Source organism: Podarcis liolepis (assembly GCF_965112155.1).
Source record: "Podarcis liolepis genome assembly, chromosome: 5".
NCBI lineage: Eukaryota > Metazoa > Chordata > Lepidosauria > Squamata > Lacertidae > Podarcis > Podarcis liolepis.
Genome location: NC_139556.1, coordinates 94,089,395 through 94,104,065, shown reverse-complemented (window position 1 = coordinate 94,104,065; position 14,671 = coordinate 94,089,395). Strand labels below are relative to the sequence as shown.

Sequence of the window (14,671 nt, the reverse complement as noted above, 5' to 3'; positions counted from 1 at the left end):
AGCCCAGCCAGATGGGCGGGGTATAAATAATAAAATTATTATTATTATTATTAGACAGCTTAATGCCCTTCTCTCCTCTTTCTTCCATTCACTCCCACATCACCACAGTCCTGCCGAAATAAAATCCATCTTCTCCCAACTTCGACTTACCAAGACATATTTGACTACATTTGAGAACAGTGCCCCTGGACGCTTCAGGTTCCTTGCACATACCCACCCATCCCACCTCTCTGGTGGGTCCCCAACCCTCCAGTGGTGCTCAGAGAGGTCCAAGAGACTACAGGAAGAAGAGAAAACTAATGGGCCCTCCTATAGACAGATCTCTTTGGGTCCTACCCAGGAAGTCCTTTCCCAGAAAGGGAAAAATGTTCTATGGACACCAAGCAACAGACCAGACTACAGGCTACAAAAATAAGAGGAACTAGCTGAAGTCTGCTACATTTCTGAGGAGGATAGCCAACAAGTGGCCTTCCCATCATTCTTGAACACTGACCATATTACTTGGGGCTGATGGGACTTGGGAGTTCAAAAACATCCAGGAGGACTAGCCATCCCTACTTTAAATATAATCAGTGCTCTTAAAACGCTTTTTAAAAGACTGCAATGCAGCGCATCCCGTCCCACCCTATTAGTTCTTAATGGAATTAAGAAACCAAATTAAATCAATGTGACAATATTAGTGATCAAGGTTTGTTAGGAAAAACACAAAACCAGAGGCATGCCAAGATGTCAAAAGTGCTTCATGGTGAAAAGTGCAGGGCACAGGGCACCACAGATGAATCGATTCATGATGAGCTAGATTATTAGGATATAGAACTCGGGTACTACCTAGGGCACACGGTCACTCTCGCTGCCTAAGGGCATCTGCTAGCAGTTGCCTGCTGTCCTCCCCTCTGTGCCTGCCTTCAGTAAAATCACATGCTGGGGTGACTGAACCCCTTTCTTCTTCCATCTAAAAAAGGACACAAAAAGCAACAGACCTTATAAAGCACCCAGCCGTTCTACAGAAATAAAGACAGCCGTTACACTCAAGTAAACGAGGCGCTCAGGGCAACATTCTCGGTGCTAGTGTACGCAATTTGCTTACCCACAAGCTGAAATGCCAGCAAGCAGAAAACAAAAATTAAACAGAGAAGATGCAAATGTTTAATCAGCAATCTGTCGTGTTTTCTGAAGAGAGCTGGTTCTATCCTTGACCAATGCAGCAATTGTGGCACTTTAATCCACTGGGGGACGTAACCTGCAAAGCAGGGTGTCTTGAGTGCCACCCCCCGTGTTCTGTATAGCACCTTGCACAATAATGGCGAGTAACATGAAAAAGGCTACAGACGTTTGCTTTATTGGACCCAAGAGAAGCATACTGGCCCTTGAGCATGGCTGGTCTTGCAGTTTCCACAGCTGGTGGCTGTATAAATTGTGATAAATTGTGGGGGGAGATGCGTCAAAGGCTAATGGCTTAAGCAGCACACCCTGGTAGCTGAACTAGACCCAGGGACAGTGGCTACTTTAAGACAAAAAGGTGTAGAAACTCAAGCCTGTGATTAGTGTCAAGGTATAGTGATTAGTCTCGGGACAACGACTTGGGAGACCAGGTTTCAAGCCCCAGTCATCCATGAAGCTCACCGGGTGACCTTGGGCCAGTCACTGCCTCTCAGCCCAATCTACCGCACAGGGTTGTAGGGATTAAGTGAGGAGGGGAAGAACAATGCTTCCCATCTTGAGCTCTCTGGGGGGAAATGCAGGATATAAATGCAATTAATAATAATGATAATACAATCAACCTTTTCCCCCTGCTCCTACAACTTGCTCTGAGAACAGAATGAAAAATTCCAGGAGTTCTCTTGGTTTGCCAAGGTATCTCTGATGACCACAGAGGGAGTGGCTACCTTCTCTCTTTTCTCTCTCTCTCTCTACAGCAGCTTGCAATGACTTATGGTCAAGTTGCCAGAACGCTCCTGGATCCACCCCCTGCCTCAGTTGTGATTTCACAGAATATGCTCTTCCTTGCAGGGTAAATACGGACCTGAGCATTACTGAAGACAGTTGCTTTTCAGTAATGCAAGTGAGCTTCATTGAGAAAAGATGAAATGGGCGGGGATGAATTTTCATATCTTGTAACTATAATGCAAGAAATCCAATTCATGACGTACATAAACAAATTAGGGCTTTAAAACAAAATAAGGGGACCACTGGTCTGCTGTTCTGCATGTGCTTCTGCTAGAAAGGAGTTAATTCCTAAAAGCTGCTTCAGCATCCCTTTTCAATGTACTTCATGTACAATATCTAATAGCACTATTCTATCAACTGTTATAACTTTTACTAAAAGCATATTTAAACCACCTTACTATTGCTTTGGGTCAACATGCTCCTGGTTCCTGCCTGATTTACTTCACAACTTCAGAATGAGCAATGAGGGATTCATTCCTGGGGAAATAATGTCATTTACATGAGATATTTTCCAAGATTAGATCTGGATGCTCTGATGGCAGCAAGAAGTTGCACAATAATTATTTTATATTGGTAAAAGCAAAAAGCATGAGATCTAAACCAGGGTTTCCCAAAATTGTGTCTCCAACTGTTTTCGGACTACAGTTGCCAACATTCCTGACCCCTGGTCTTGCTAGCTAGGGATGAGGGGAGTTTGTCCAAAACCAGCTGGAGGAAACAAAACCAGTGCGGGAAACACTGATCTAATCAAATCTAAAGGTAATTACTATGCTCATTGTTTTTCAGTACAGTACTGATTTGCAATGGGCTTTGATAATTGGTATTTATTTTGCATTTGACAAGATTCACATACTACTTGATCAGTAAAAACCTCCAAGGGCTTTTTAAAGTAGCATACTCCCAAGTCAGCTTTCCATAAAAACCAGCAATTCATTTTTAACTGCAGTATCTGCAAGCTTCAAAATTAGAACTTCAGATTTCAGAGCGTCTTTTGTGAAGGCACTCTGGCCAATGCCCCGGGCTTGGAACACAACTTTCTCCTGGAAACAGGGAATTAGGCAGAATAGATTTAAATTTGAGGGGGCTTGCAGCCTGATCCTCAGAAGTAAATGCCACCAAGTCCAATGGTATTTACTCTCACGTGTGCAGCCTTAGTCCTGTAAGCTCAGTGGAACTACAGTCTATCAGACATTTATCCATTAAAGCGATCCATATCCTGCTTTACAAATTTGTTCACAAGCTTTAAAGATAGAAAGCCGTTGAGTTCAAGGCTTTATGCTTCTGTGGGCTCTGTAATATGGTGGCATGCTCATTCCTGCACCTCCAGGAAAGGAAGAACTGATATGACCTTAAACACTACACTGGTCCAATTGATTTTTTAGTATATCAACTCTTCCAGCAGTGGATAGTTAACAAAATAGCCAAACCACATGTCCTAGGCTCAATACATTTACCGATGAAGCTACAGTGCCATGTGGAGTCCTTTTTGGCCTTCCTTGTAAATGGTAATTAACATTTTACCTGGGAGGGGTCATTTATCAGTAAACCTGAAGAACTGTTAAAGCAGGCTGCCTCAAACTTGGCCCTCCAGATGTTTTTGGCCTACAACTCCCATGATCCTTACCTAGCAGGACCAGTGGTCAGGGATGATGGGAACTGTAGTCTCAAAACATCTGGAGGGCCAAGTTTGAGGAAGCCTGCGTTAAAAATGGGAGGTCATAAGCTAAATACTTTATCTTTTGCAGATTTAGCAGGGAAGCTGGGAAACACCCACAATTATGAGGTGCTGAATTAATGTTTCTGTCAAGTCTTAACTCCGTTCACAATCAACATTATCCTTAATGTTTCTGTTACTTGAAAGCTGCTATTCTGATGAAAGGTGCAGAAATGCTTGAGAGTTTATTGACAACAGAAGAAAAGCAGCATATAAACAGAGATACAGGGACCCATTTATTCATGTCTGCAAAACTAATGTCCGGAATGACTTACTCATGTCTGGAAAACAGCAGAATCCACCACTGCTTCCAGACTAAGGTTTTCTTCATTTCTATTGCTAATACATCATTAGAATTTGTTATTGTTGTTGAAGATCAAAAGAAAGATACTGGGTCATTGATTGCAGCAACCATGGAATCGGGTTTTTGATTCTGACATTTAGTAGCCGCCAGCGACTGACTAGGAAAGGGATTTTGGATCACAGTTGATAGCTCAATGTAAATGTTGCCCCTGCATGTGGTTGCTGAGAACGGGGCGAATTCCACGGAAAGAACCCAAAAAATAAAACCGGCAACATCATAATGTCTTTATACAAATTTATGGTCTGATGGCACTTGGAATATCATGTATGATTCTGGTTGCTGTACCCCATTATATTATTGCCAGGAAAGCTGAAGAAAAGGGAAACCAAAATCATGAAGTGGTTGGAACAAGTGCCCTATGAACAAAGGCTAAAATGTTTTGGAGAAAAACATGAGGAGGAGGGAACAAAAGAGAGGGACAAAAGAGAGGTATGTAAAATTATGCATGGCATGGAGACAGTGCAGAGAGGTTTCTCCCCCTCTCATAATGCCAGAACCTGAGACCATCTATTGCAAGATGGATGGCTGAGGATTCAGGACTGAAGGAAGCACTTCACACACTGAATAGCCAGACCAGGGTTTCCTGAATGTGGGTCTCCAGCTTTGCCGGACTACAACTCCCATCATCCCTAGCTGGCAGGACCAGTGGTCAGGGATAGTGGGAGCTGTAGTCCAAAAACAGCTGGGGACCCAAGTCTGGGAAACCCTGAGCTAGTTTATGGGATTTGCTGGCTAAAGCTGTACTACTACCAACTTCAAGAGGTTTAATAGGTTAACCATATTAATGGAGATTAAGGCTGTCAGTGGTTACCAACCATAGTGACTAGTAACCACTGTTGGAGGCAGTGTGGTTCTAAATACCTGCTTCTGGGGACCGCAAGTGGGTAGAATGCTATGGCATGTAAATCCTGGCTTGTGGGCATCCCATAGGAAACAGGATGCTGGGCTAGAACACGCCTTTATCAGATGGAGCAGAGTTCTTCTTGTGAGATTTAATGCCTTGGGAAACATCAATATTTACTATTAAATGACAGAAATCAAGCTGAAACTCAAGTCATTCGGATGATTTGTGTTTTCACTGTTCTGTGTCAGCTTTCTGACCTTTCCCACTACACTTCCACACCACCACCATAGCAGAAAGGCTGCTTACGACTTTTGAAAAGAAAGATAAATGGAATGAGCCACTTGTATGGTGTGGTATGGCTAGAAGAGGCACAAGTACTTCAGTGGCCAAGTTTCATTTCTCCCAGTTTCCTGCCTTCGAGCAACAGGTGATGCTAAACCCACTTGGGGGCATCAGCACCCAAGGCAGAAAGCAGAGGGCTGCCCACACAAAAAAATGCGGAAGGAGTAGTCAATCACGGTAAGATATGCTATCGGCTTAAAACTATGCGAACGGGGGAAATGTGCTTTGGATAGGCTGGAAACCACAAAAGCCCGTGTGATGCCCCAGGAGTACCTAAGACATCATATGAGTACTTCCAAATATCCAAGTAAATGCTGACACATTATTAGTACTTATTGTGATGACATTCTACCCGCCAGGGACAAGAAGTCTCGACAGTTCAAATTTTTGACAGGTCAGATCGGAACGTGTTTGCTTACATACTGCCAAGGAAACATCTGTATTGACTCCGCTGCAAAACCAATTCGGTTTTTTTTTCTTGTGCTGTCACACACCAGCCCAGTTCGGAGAAATGTATATTGACTTAATTCACTAAGGTATGCACGAGCCTTGTGTGCACATGCTCTGACCTTGAACAGCCCCTTTCTCGGCCCATCATGAAAGAATACTTCCAAGTTTAATTGACTGCAGCTCTCCATTATGTCTGAGCTGAAAAACTACAGTTACCACAGCCAGAACAGACCAGGACCTTAAAAGCAACTTCCAACTGTGTTTTAAAATTCCCCGATTCAGAAGCAACCTGGAACTATGGCAGATTGATCCAGGAAGTGAATCCAAAAGGCAGGAAAGGGCCAATACGAGGGCAGAGCACATGGGCAGAAGGCTTGTACATATCTTGGCATGTTAAGCTCAGAAAGGTAGGCATGTCTGAATTTGTAATTCACAGTTTAATTCAAGATGTCAGTTTTAAACCTTGGATGAGAAACACCACCTTATAACATGGATGAAGAGCAGAGCTGGAGGCCTAGAGGCCTTTAAACTGGGCCTTTATTTTTGTGCAAATTTCTCCTTTATTTGCTCTCTTTAAGTCCCTGTAGATCATCACCTGCTGTTCAAGTGAAGTATGTTTCGGCTGGTAATGCATTCACTCAGTCTAATCAACACCGTCCCATCAACCCCTTGCTTACAATAAACACATCCATAGGGCATTCCGGTGCAAAACACAATATAAAGCTGCACAAAATTTACACATATATACACAAACCACAAGGAAGTTGCCCATCACTTGTGCTTTTTTTGTTTTTTTAAATCAAATTAGCAAAAGTCAAAGGAGTCAAGAATGAACAGTTATGTTTGCTGCAGCTAAAACTGTCCGACATGCAAAAAGCAGTTAACATCATGGATGGTTAAGTTAAGCAGAAGCGCTGGGACCATGCTTGAAGGATTTTAGTTATTTTATACAGCAGAGCGGGGAGTAGACTTGGGATTCTGAACATTGATCGTCATGCTTGCAACCTCTCCCCCACCCGCCCAAGCCCCCCAAGAAGAACTATTTATGTTTTTAAAATGCATGCTGCGTTTCGGTCTGCAAACACAGAGCGAAGCTAAGGGCTGTGTGGGAGACAGGAAGGCACGAACGTGCGCTGCCACTACTGCGCTCTCAGTCCACACCACTGTCCATGCCTCTTGCCCCTTTCTCTCTCTCATTGCTGGTTAGCTGGCCTTCAGCATGCATAAAAGTGGGGAAGGAGCTGCTCCTCCTACTCTACCTAATTTTGCTCAGCTGACTCGGAGCCCTGGACAATGGCTGCAGTGCGATGCATTCCTCGCTTAAAGCAACTCTGCTGGAGTACATCTACAGGTGGACAAAGAAGGGATGGAACACACAGGTCAGTGAGAAGCAGTCACCTTTATATATATAAAAAAAGACAGACACAGGACAGGATCTTTAAAGGCAAAGATCTTTTTTCAAAACGCAGGGACTAATCTCATAGGCAGAGCACATAAGCGCAGGGACACTGGTTTCCGAATGGTTAACACGTGTCACCTAGCCCAATGTGGGCTGTATGTAATGGTTTGATAAAGGAAGAGGAAAAGCTTATGTTCGCAGTAAATTAAGAATGCACTGCGCTGAATTAACACACGGCTGTGTCAGTTACGGGGAACATATGCTCAGCTTGCACAGTGTGGCTTCCTGGCTGCGTTTGTCTTTTTGCATTTGTTGCAAACCAGTGTTCCTCCACACAGGGGATTTAATACAAGCAGGTCCATTTCTAACACCATCCATGTCATTTGGCCTTTGCCATCCCATTTTCTGATTCCCGTCATGTGGGTGGGCTGTGGAAAATAGGGATAGGCGAACCAAAAACCTGACTTACATCCCATCGTTTGTACCAATATTTTTAATTAAGAGGTTTCCTCCGTGGGTCATTTCTTCCCACAAAGTTTTACATAAGCTCTGGGACAAAAGCCAAGAGAAGGAGGTTGCACAGCAACCATGGACTGGTTTGCACATCATGGTAAGCCAGAATACAGTTTACTGTGACCACACAAATGCACTCTCTCTCTCTCTCCTGGAGGGGAGCTTGAATCCACTTTGCTCCTCCTTGGGGTTTTTCCGGCAAGTGTGGGATGGCAGCTAAGCAAAGGTTTGACTCAGCGTGTCGTCCAAACCAGGGATCATGGTTAAGGCACCTCTGTCTCCTTGACCATGATTTGTAATTAAAGGACAAACCCTGGCTACAGAACATGGTTAAGGAGGAGTGACTTTAAGCACAATCTTAGGTTCGGACAACATGTTAAGTCAAACTATGGCTTAGCTACAAGGTCAAGAAAGCCAGGGAAGGAGACAGTGGGCTCATGCTAAGCCACAGTTTGGCTTAATGACATCTGCAAACTTGGCCGCTGTGAACTGAAGCTGCGGCTTTGAGCCAAAAAGGAACATTTTACAGGCACACAAAACGGGAAACAGAAAAAAGCACACCCTTAGCAGACTCCCCACGAACTATTCTTCATTAATAGGAACTGGAGCACATAATTTTAATTTAAGGCTTTTTCAAATGCCATTGTTGGTGAGTGTTTCTATTAGTACATTAACAATGCACGCTGTAAGTGAGGGGACCTGTCTCTACAGAGGATGGATTTGAAGCCATTTATGATTAATGGAGCTACTATTTATTTCATATTTTCATCAGTTATTGGCATCGCTCACGCACAGCAAATCAACACTAAACACATTTAATGCTTTATTACTTAAGCATGAAAGCTGCAAGCTATAAAAATCGTCAGGGGATGTGTGGTTCAAGTACTCTTGTTGTGGCACAAGACTAATTATATAGTTAAATCACACAAGCAGCTGAACAGTAAACATTCACTTCAGCTGTTTTAGTGTCACTTCGGAACAGCTAGATGTCTACTTTCAGCTTTGACTCTCTAGCCATAAACTGACATGAAATTCATATTTTTTTTTTGAAAAAGACACAATGTGGGTCTCATTGCATTCTCCTTTACAGCTAAATGCTCAGTGCTCGGTTCCAAATATTTTTTTTTCTCCTTTTCTGAACTGAAAATAGCATCTTAAATGCCAGCTTTAGTCAGGTAAAATAAATCTAGCTTAACAACTGATGAACTTAAACAGGAATTTCAGATAATGCATTAAGTGGTGTGAATATCAGCAGAGAATTCTCTAATCTGCTCTCAAATGCAGGACTAGTTGTCACTTGAGTTATCAACTGTGTCTTGGCTATACCAATTCAGAAAACAGGTGGGGGCTGAGTTGATGGATATGCAAGATGTTTATATGGAAGACAGCTCAGACTAGCACATCAAACAGGAGGATTCTAGCCTAGCTGTCTTCTCCCTGATGTGTCAGTTTTCTAGGAATAGGGGTAAACCCCAGTCTAATGTGGTGTAGTCCAGATACAGGATTGTTGCCTCTGCGAGAGGCCCACTGTTGTCCATTCTGACCACAACGTTTGGATACTTTTTGTAGAAAGGTCATTTAGAAAATTTAACAATAAAGTTCAATAAAAACAATAAATAAAGATCAATTAAACTGAGATGTAACGAGTCACTTGCATGATGAGTTAAGTGGGGCCATGAAGTATGGCAGGCGTAAGACTGCCAGGAGAAACAGAAGTACTGCCCTAAAGTGACCATGTTTGATTTTCACTTCCTGAGAAAGTATTTTGTATTAGAGGGTTGCCTGCAAAAAAGTAGTTAGAGATACAATCCAAATGCATGGAATGAATTTTGCATCCCTTGCACTTAACTAAACTCACATTTATAACTGTTTTAAACATGTCTTAAGGCATGACTCAGTATGGTCGGGAAGGATGAGACTGATTCCAATAGGCTGTATGCAAACAACAAGGAAATATGACTGGTGTTTTCAGATGCAGCTCAAATGAGACATTCCATTAATGCACAAAATACAGATCACATTTTATTAACTGCACATCACAAATTGCTGGAGGACCATTAAATGTCTTGAAAGACCACTGATAATTATATGCAGATATTAGCTGCTGTGTTGGCAGTCGTGTTTAAGAAATACCTAGAACTGGACTTTCCTAGCAACTGCCCCTTGTACAGCATCACAGGTGGTTAATGGACCGCCTACCAAGTTTAAGCTGAGGAAAATAAACATCTAAATGGAACTGAATTCCTAAAGCACAAAACAATGATTCACACACCCTGGGCTGGATCCAGGCTTCCTGTGAACTGAGTTCTGCTTGTAGGGAATACCTGCTGGAGAGAAGCAATTTTCGCCAATTCTTCTTTCCTCCTGTAGCCCTGTGTCCTATGAAAAGCGGCCCCAGAGGGTTGGGAGCTCCCCCACAAACAACATGGAAGATGGTGCAGAGAGCTGCAGAGTGAACTGGGGTCTCCCTGCTTTTCCTACACTGGGAGCCCCTACAGTGGGTCTCCAGCTGTTTGGGGACTACAATTCCCATCGTCCCTGACTACTGGTCTTGCTAGCTAGGGGTGATGGGCTATGTAGTTGGAGACCCACGTTTGGGAAACACTGCTCTACGGGATCCAAGCCAATGATTCCCCCCCCCTGCTAGTTGCATATGGAGTCTACTTCCAAGACAAATAAGAAATGAATTACAGATATTGGAAGTGCTGGAGGAGGCTTCCTGTGGCTTACAGACCTACAATTCAAAGCAATAAACAAGTCACTCTGATTGGACAGAGTGTTATTCTGTGCCACAACATGCTCCGGTCTTAAGGCATTGTTTATAATGGGCTGTATTGTGGAAGTCAGAGTTGTTAAGTACAGATTCTGAATAGCCACTGGCGCAGTTTGAGACTTTGTGGCATCCTGAATGTAAGAAGAGGATTGTTCTGTTTATCAAATAATCACACACACAAAAACCAGGGATGGGGAAATACCAGCAGGAGACCAACCTTCACAAGCCTCACCCTAATACGAATCACCATGATGCTTCTCCATGCGTCATGCCTAGCAGGAGTAGTTTGTAAGAGGCCGAGGCAGGGCTCACAGAGACTGCCAAGCACAGAGTATTACAGCAGGTGATTTACTGCCTGCTCAAGGAGGAAGAAGCTACTGGGAAGGGGTTCTCTCATGTAACTCACTAGAAGACAGGACCTTCTACTGTTTGGCGGTACACAGAGGAAGCGCTGCCTCTACATCGTCTTCTCATACTTGGCTCTGCTTGTCTGGGAAAGGAAGAATCTACTGTGCATTCAGCTGCCATCCGCTGAATGCAGAATAGTGCATCTGTATAGTTAACGGGCAATATTAGCACACACGTGTGTGTGTATATATAGAAACGGCACATTTGTTGCCCAAATGGCTCCGGCCAAGAAGTTCCCTGAGCTTGAACCGAGACTCAGAATGCTTAGGATGCACATTTATAAGACATGCTACCATGTCAACAATGGCTGATCTCCCACTAGGACTTAAATGCTGGAATCCACGGAACATGACCCAGGAACTAGTGGCTACCGACAGAACTGAAACACAGCCCCCAAAAGACAGGAGCACTACAGGGGAGGCCGTTACAGAGTACTTTGGGCTGCCAAGGATCAAGAGGAAACCTGGTGTAGTATCTGGTGATCTGACAAATGCAGAGGGTTGGGTTCACAAACCAAATTTTAGACATTTTCCTATCTCCCCAGATCCATTGCAGATTATAGAGCTCAGGCTTCCCGGGGTCTGGCCTCATCCAAAACAGATCCATAATTGCCTCAGCTCTGTCATGGCGTTACTTGAGGAATTAAAATCACATACACATGCCCTTTCTGGACAATGTCCTAGAGGCAAGGGGAAAATAATGGGGGCAGATCCAGGCACAGGAATTATGATCCAAGGTGCTGTGCATGCAAGAGAAGCTGAGAACTGTGGGGAGAGTAGTTCCCCTGATGCTGTAATCATGTGGATTATCAAATCATCATCAGTGAGTAGTTGCAGTGATCCACTTGTGACTAAAAGTAAAGTGAGCTAGACTGTACCTGGAAGAATTCGTAAGATCTTAAGCAAGAATATTTATCACTGAAAATTTCCATCCCTGGCAATAGCCACACTTTCACTTCCATTCTAGTCAAGAGACTAACAAAAGAAAAAAAGCCATTTACAATCTTCCATTTCTATTTTACGCTCAGCAGCATCACAGTGATTCATCCAAGAACTGCAGGAAAGGTTTCATATGCAGAGAAAAGTTCATCAGACTTGCAGGGGGTCTCCCTGGTAAAGTCTCCTCTTTTAATGTTAGAAAAACCACATGTAGGTGCAAGTTACCTGGGCTTTTTCTGTACTTGTGGGCTGCAGGTGTCTGTACAGTACTTTTTTCACAATATCGAAAAACAAACAAGTGACAACTATGATGATTATGGCAAACCAAGCAGAGCCACTGGAGAGCAACTGGACAAATACGAAGTACATGTCTTGGGTGTGCAAAAATGGCCTGGAATAGTAAGAACAAGTTACAGGAAAACAGATGAATGAACAAGAACAAATCAATTTTTACCACTGGCTAAAACAGAAAAGCATGCAGAATCCCACACCCCACACCCCAGCTGCCCAGCAAGGCACCAGTAGCAGAAGACTCACATTTTATACTATTTTCTAGGGGTAGCTTAAAATTTCTGGTACCAGTCATCACTCCTTTTTTTGTCTTTTGAGCAGATTTTGGGAATGGCTATCTAACACGCTGTTGGGATGTATGCATGTTCACTGACTCAAGTCCTGGGATGCTCCTTGGTTCTAGAGCATCTAGATCAGAGGTTCTCAACCTGTGGATCCCCAGATGTTGTCAGACTACAACTCCCATCATCCCTGAGCTCTGGCCTTGCTAGCTAGGGGTGATGGGAGTTGTAGTTCAACAACATCAGGGGACCCACTGGTTGAGAAAGGCTGATCTAGATGATATACCACAGAAATACTACCTACCATTTTTTGATCCATGGGGCTGTGACTTGCCTGCTCAGGGGAGTACTTGAAAGAGCCAGTAACAGCAATCCAAGTTTCTTGGGCACATGCATATGTACGGTTATCCTGCATTCTGCTCACTGACCTTTTAAAACCTGTCACTTAACTTATTCCCATCAATCCACTTCACTGCATTCATGGCAAACGTTCCCCTCCCACCCCCTGCACATAGTACAGACCACAAGATACTGACTCTTCTGTTGGCACGCAAACACACACACACACACACTTACCAGATAATTCCCCCATAGAACAAGGAAAAGACAAAGTAAAAGACAATGGAACCCCAGGTAACAAAATGGTTTATCCAGGTCCAGAAATGAGTCTCTAAAGCCATCTGAAAGCAAAAGAACACAACAAAGTTGGCAAATAAAAATCACCAAATAGAAAATACATTTAATTAGTATAAAAGTGGTCCCCACTCTTTAATGGGGGTTCACCATAAGGCTGTGGAGTTGTTGGAAAAAAGCAACGCTGGGATTCTTTCCTAAGTTGACACCTTTTGGCCTAGGCTGGTGGCAGAACAGGTTCCCTTTAAAGAAGCCTTCCAGTACTTCCTCTTAGGGTTCACTGGGAACTACACCATTTTCCCAACTGGTGTATTCTTTTAAAGTTTCCCTGAGAACTCCAAAGCCAAGGACATCCCTTTGAAACAACCCAAATCCAAAAATGTATTTGACACAGGATGCCTACTTTCTTGGCCTCACTGAAAGGTGAAATTTTCAATGTGAAAGTGAAAAATGATGAAAAGTTAGATGACTAATTCAGTTCAGCCCTAGTTTACATCTAAATCTGGTCGTTCTTGAACATTCAAGAAAAAGCTAGAAAAGGAGCGTGAAAGCCTCACTTTCTAAACCGTTAGGGAAATCTAAGACAATTAAACGTGCACAGCAAAGTCACAACTGTGTTACTATACCTTCATTGTCACTGTTATAACCATAACCGTGAAAACCAGAGTACCAAATGTCCAGTTTCCAAACATCTGTGAAAGGAGAAAGAACAAGATCCAGTGTGTTTAAAGCAGATGAAAGTTACTTTAACTCCCCCCCTGCCCCCCGCCCCCATGAATGCAGCTACAAGTGATGCAACTACACTGGTCAAACTAATTCTACTGAAAGCACAAAAATGGAAAATGCTAACTATTTAGTAAGGCAAGAGGGGAAAGTGCAAAGCAAAACAGGGAAGAGGAGTATGAGTTACAACATTCAGATCCCCACCAGACAGCCAATTATACGTAAACACCCGGCTACTGAAAAATTCTACAGCGGTGGGAAAGCAAGTAGCCTTGAATTACTGGGGTTGGGATATTTTCCTTTCAATGCAGCATCGCATTTAGATTTTGCAAACCAGAGCCTGCAAAACTCAAAAATAATGGTGGGCACTTATTTCAAGGATCAACTGTACAACAATTTAGAGCAAGGCTGTGCAGACTTTTATGAAAGAAACAGTGTGAACTAAGAGAATTCAGGCACATGTCCATCAGTTGTGGTATCTGTATTCCTGCTACAATAAATGCAATCACTCCAAGTATGTACCGTATTTTTCGCCCTATAGGACGCACTTTTTCCCCTTCAAAAATGAAGGGGAAATGTGTGTGCATACTATGGGGCGAATACAGGCTTTCGCTGAAGCCTGGAAAGCAAGAGGGGTCGGTGCACACCGACCCCTCTTGCTCTCCAGGCTTCACAAAGCCCTGCGCAACCCTAGGGAGACCAGCGCGGCTCCCTAGGCTTGTGGTTAGCAGGCTGTTCTGGGGGCTGGGGTCAGGGGAAGCTCAGGCTTCCCCCACGCCAGCCTCGTGCCTGGGGGGGGGAATAAATTTTTTTTTATTCCCCCCCCCAAAAAAACTAGGTGTGTCCTATGGGGCGGTGCGTCCTATGGGGCGAGAAATACGGTAATCATTCACATCCTCCCATCTTAAATCTGATCCAGATAGCTTTGTTGATGTTTTTGTCAGAATTTGGGATATACTCCCTGGACTCTGCTATCAAAATCTGACCACATATTTTTAACTGCTACCCTTAATGACCATGACGTCTTAAAATATTGCTGTGTAGATTAGAT

At 43.5% G+C, this 14,671-nt stretch overlaps 1 protein-coding gene across 16 annotated transcripts in view; it reads right to left on the bottom strand.

Moving 5' to 3' along the window:
* The window catches only part of ATP11B (ATPase phospholipid transporting 11B (putative)), an 82,455-nt gene that overhangs the window by 7,899 nt on the left and 59,885 nt on the right, over positions 1-14,671 (bottom strand). For 4 of the 16 annotated variants that reach the window (XR_014526350.1, XM_083503939.1, XM_083503941.1 and 1 more), the window contains exons 26-29: positions 13,524-13,589; positions 12,841-12,944; positions 11,918-12,083; positions 6,921-7,006 (exon numbers count right to left, since the gene is read on the bottom strand). Coding sequence is in view for 10 of the 16 variants with exons in the window: in XM_083503939.1 (XP_083360065.1) it covers positions 6,921-7,006; positions 11,918-12,083; positions 12,841-12,944; positions 13,524-13,589 (422 nt within the window). In the remaining 6 variants the exon portion in view is untranslated. Of the gene's footprint in view, positions 1-828; positions 953-2,340; positions 2,425-4,886; positions 5,046-6,920; positions 7,007-11,917; positions 12,084-12,840; positions 12,945-13,523; positions 13,590-14,671 lie in introns of those variants that run through there. The other 12 variants (XR_014526351.1, XM_083503938.1, XM_083503934.1 and 9 more) reach the window with 7 other exon arrangements.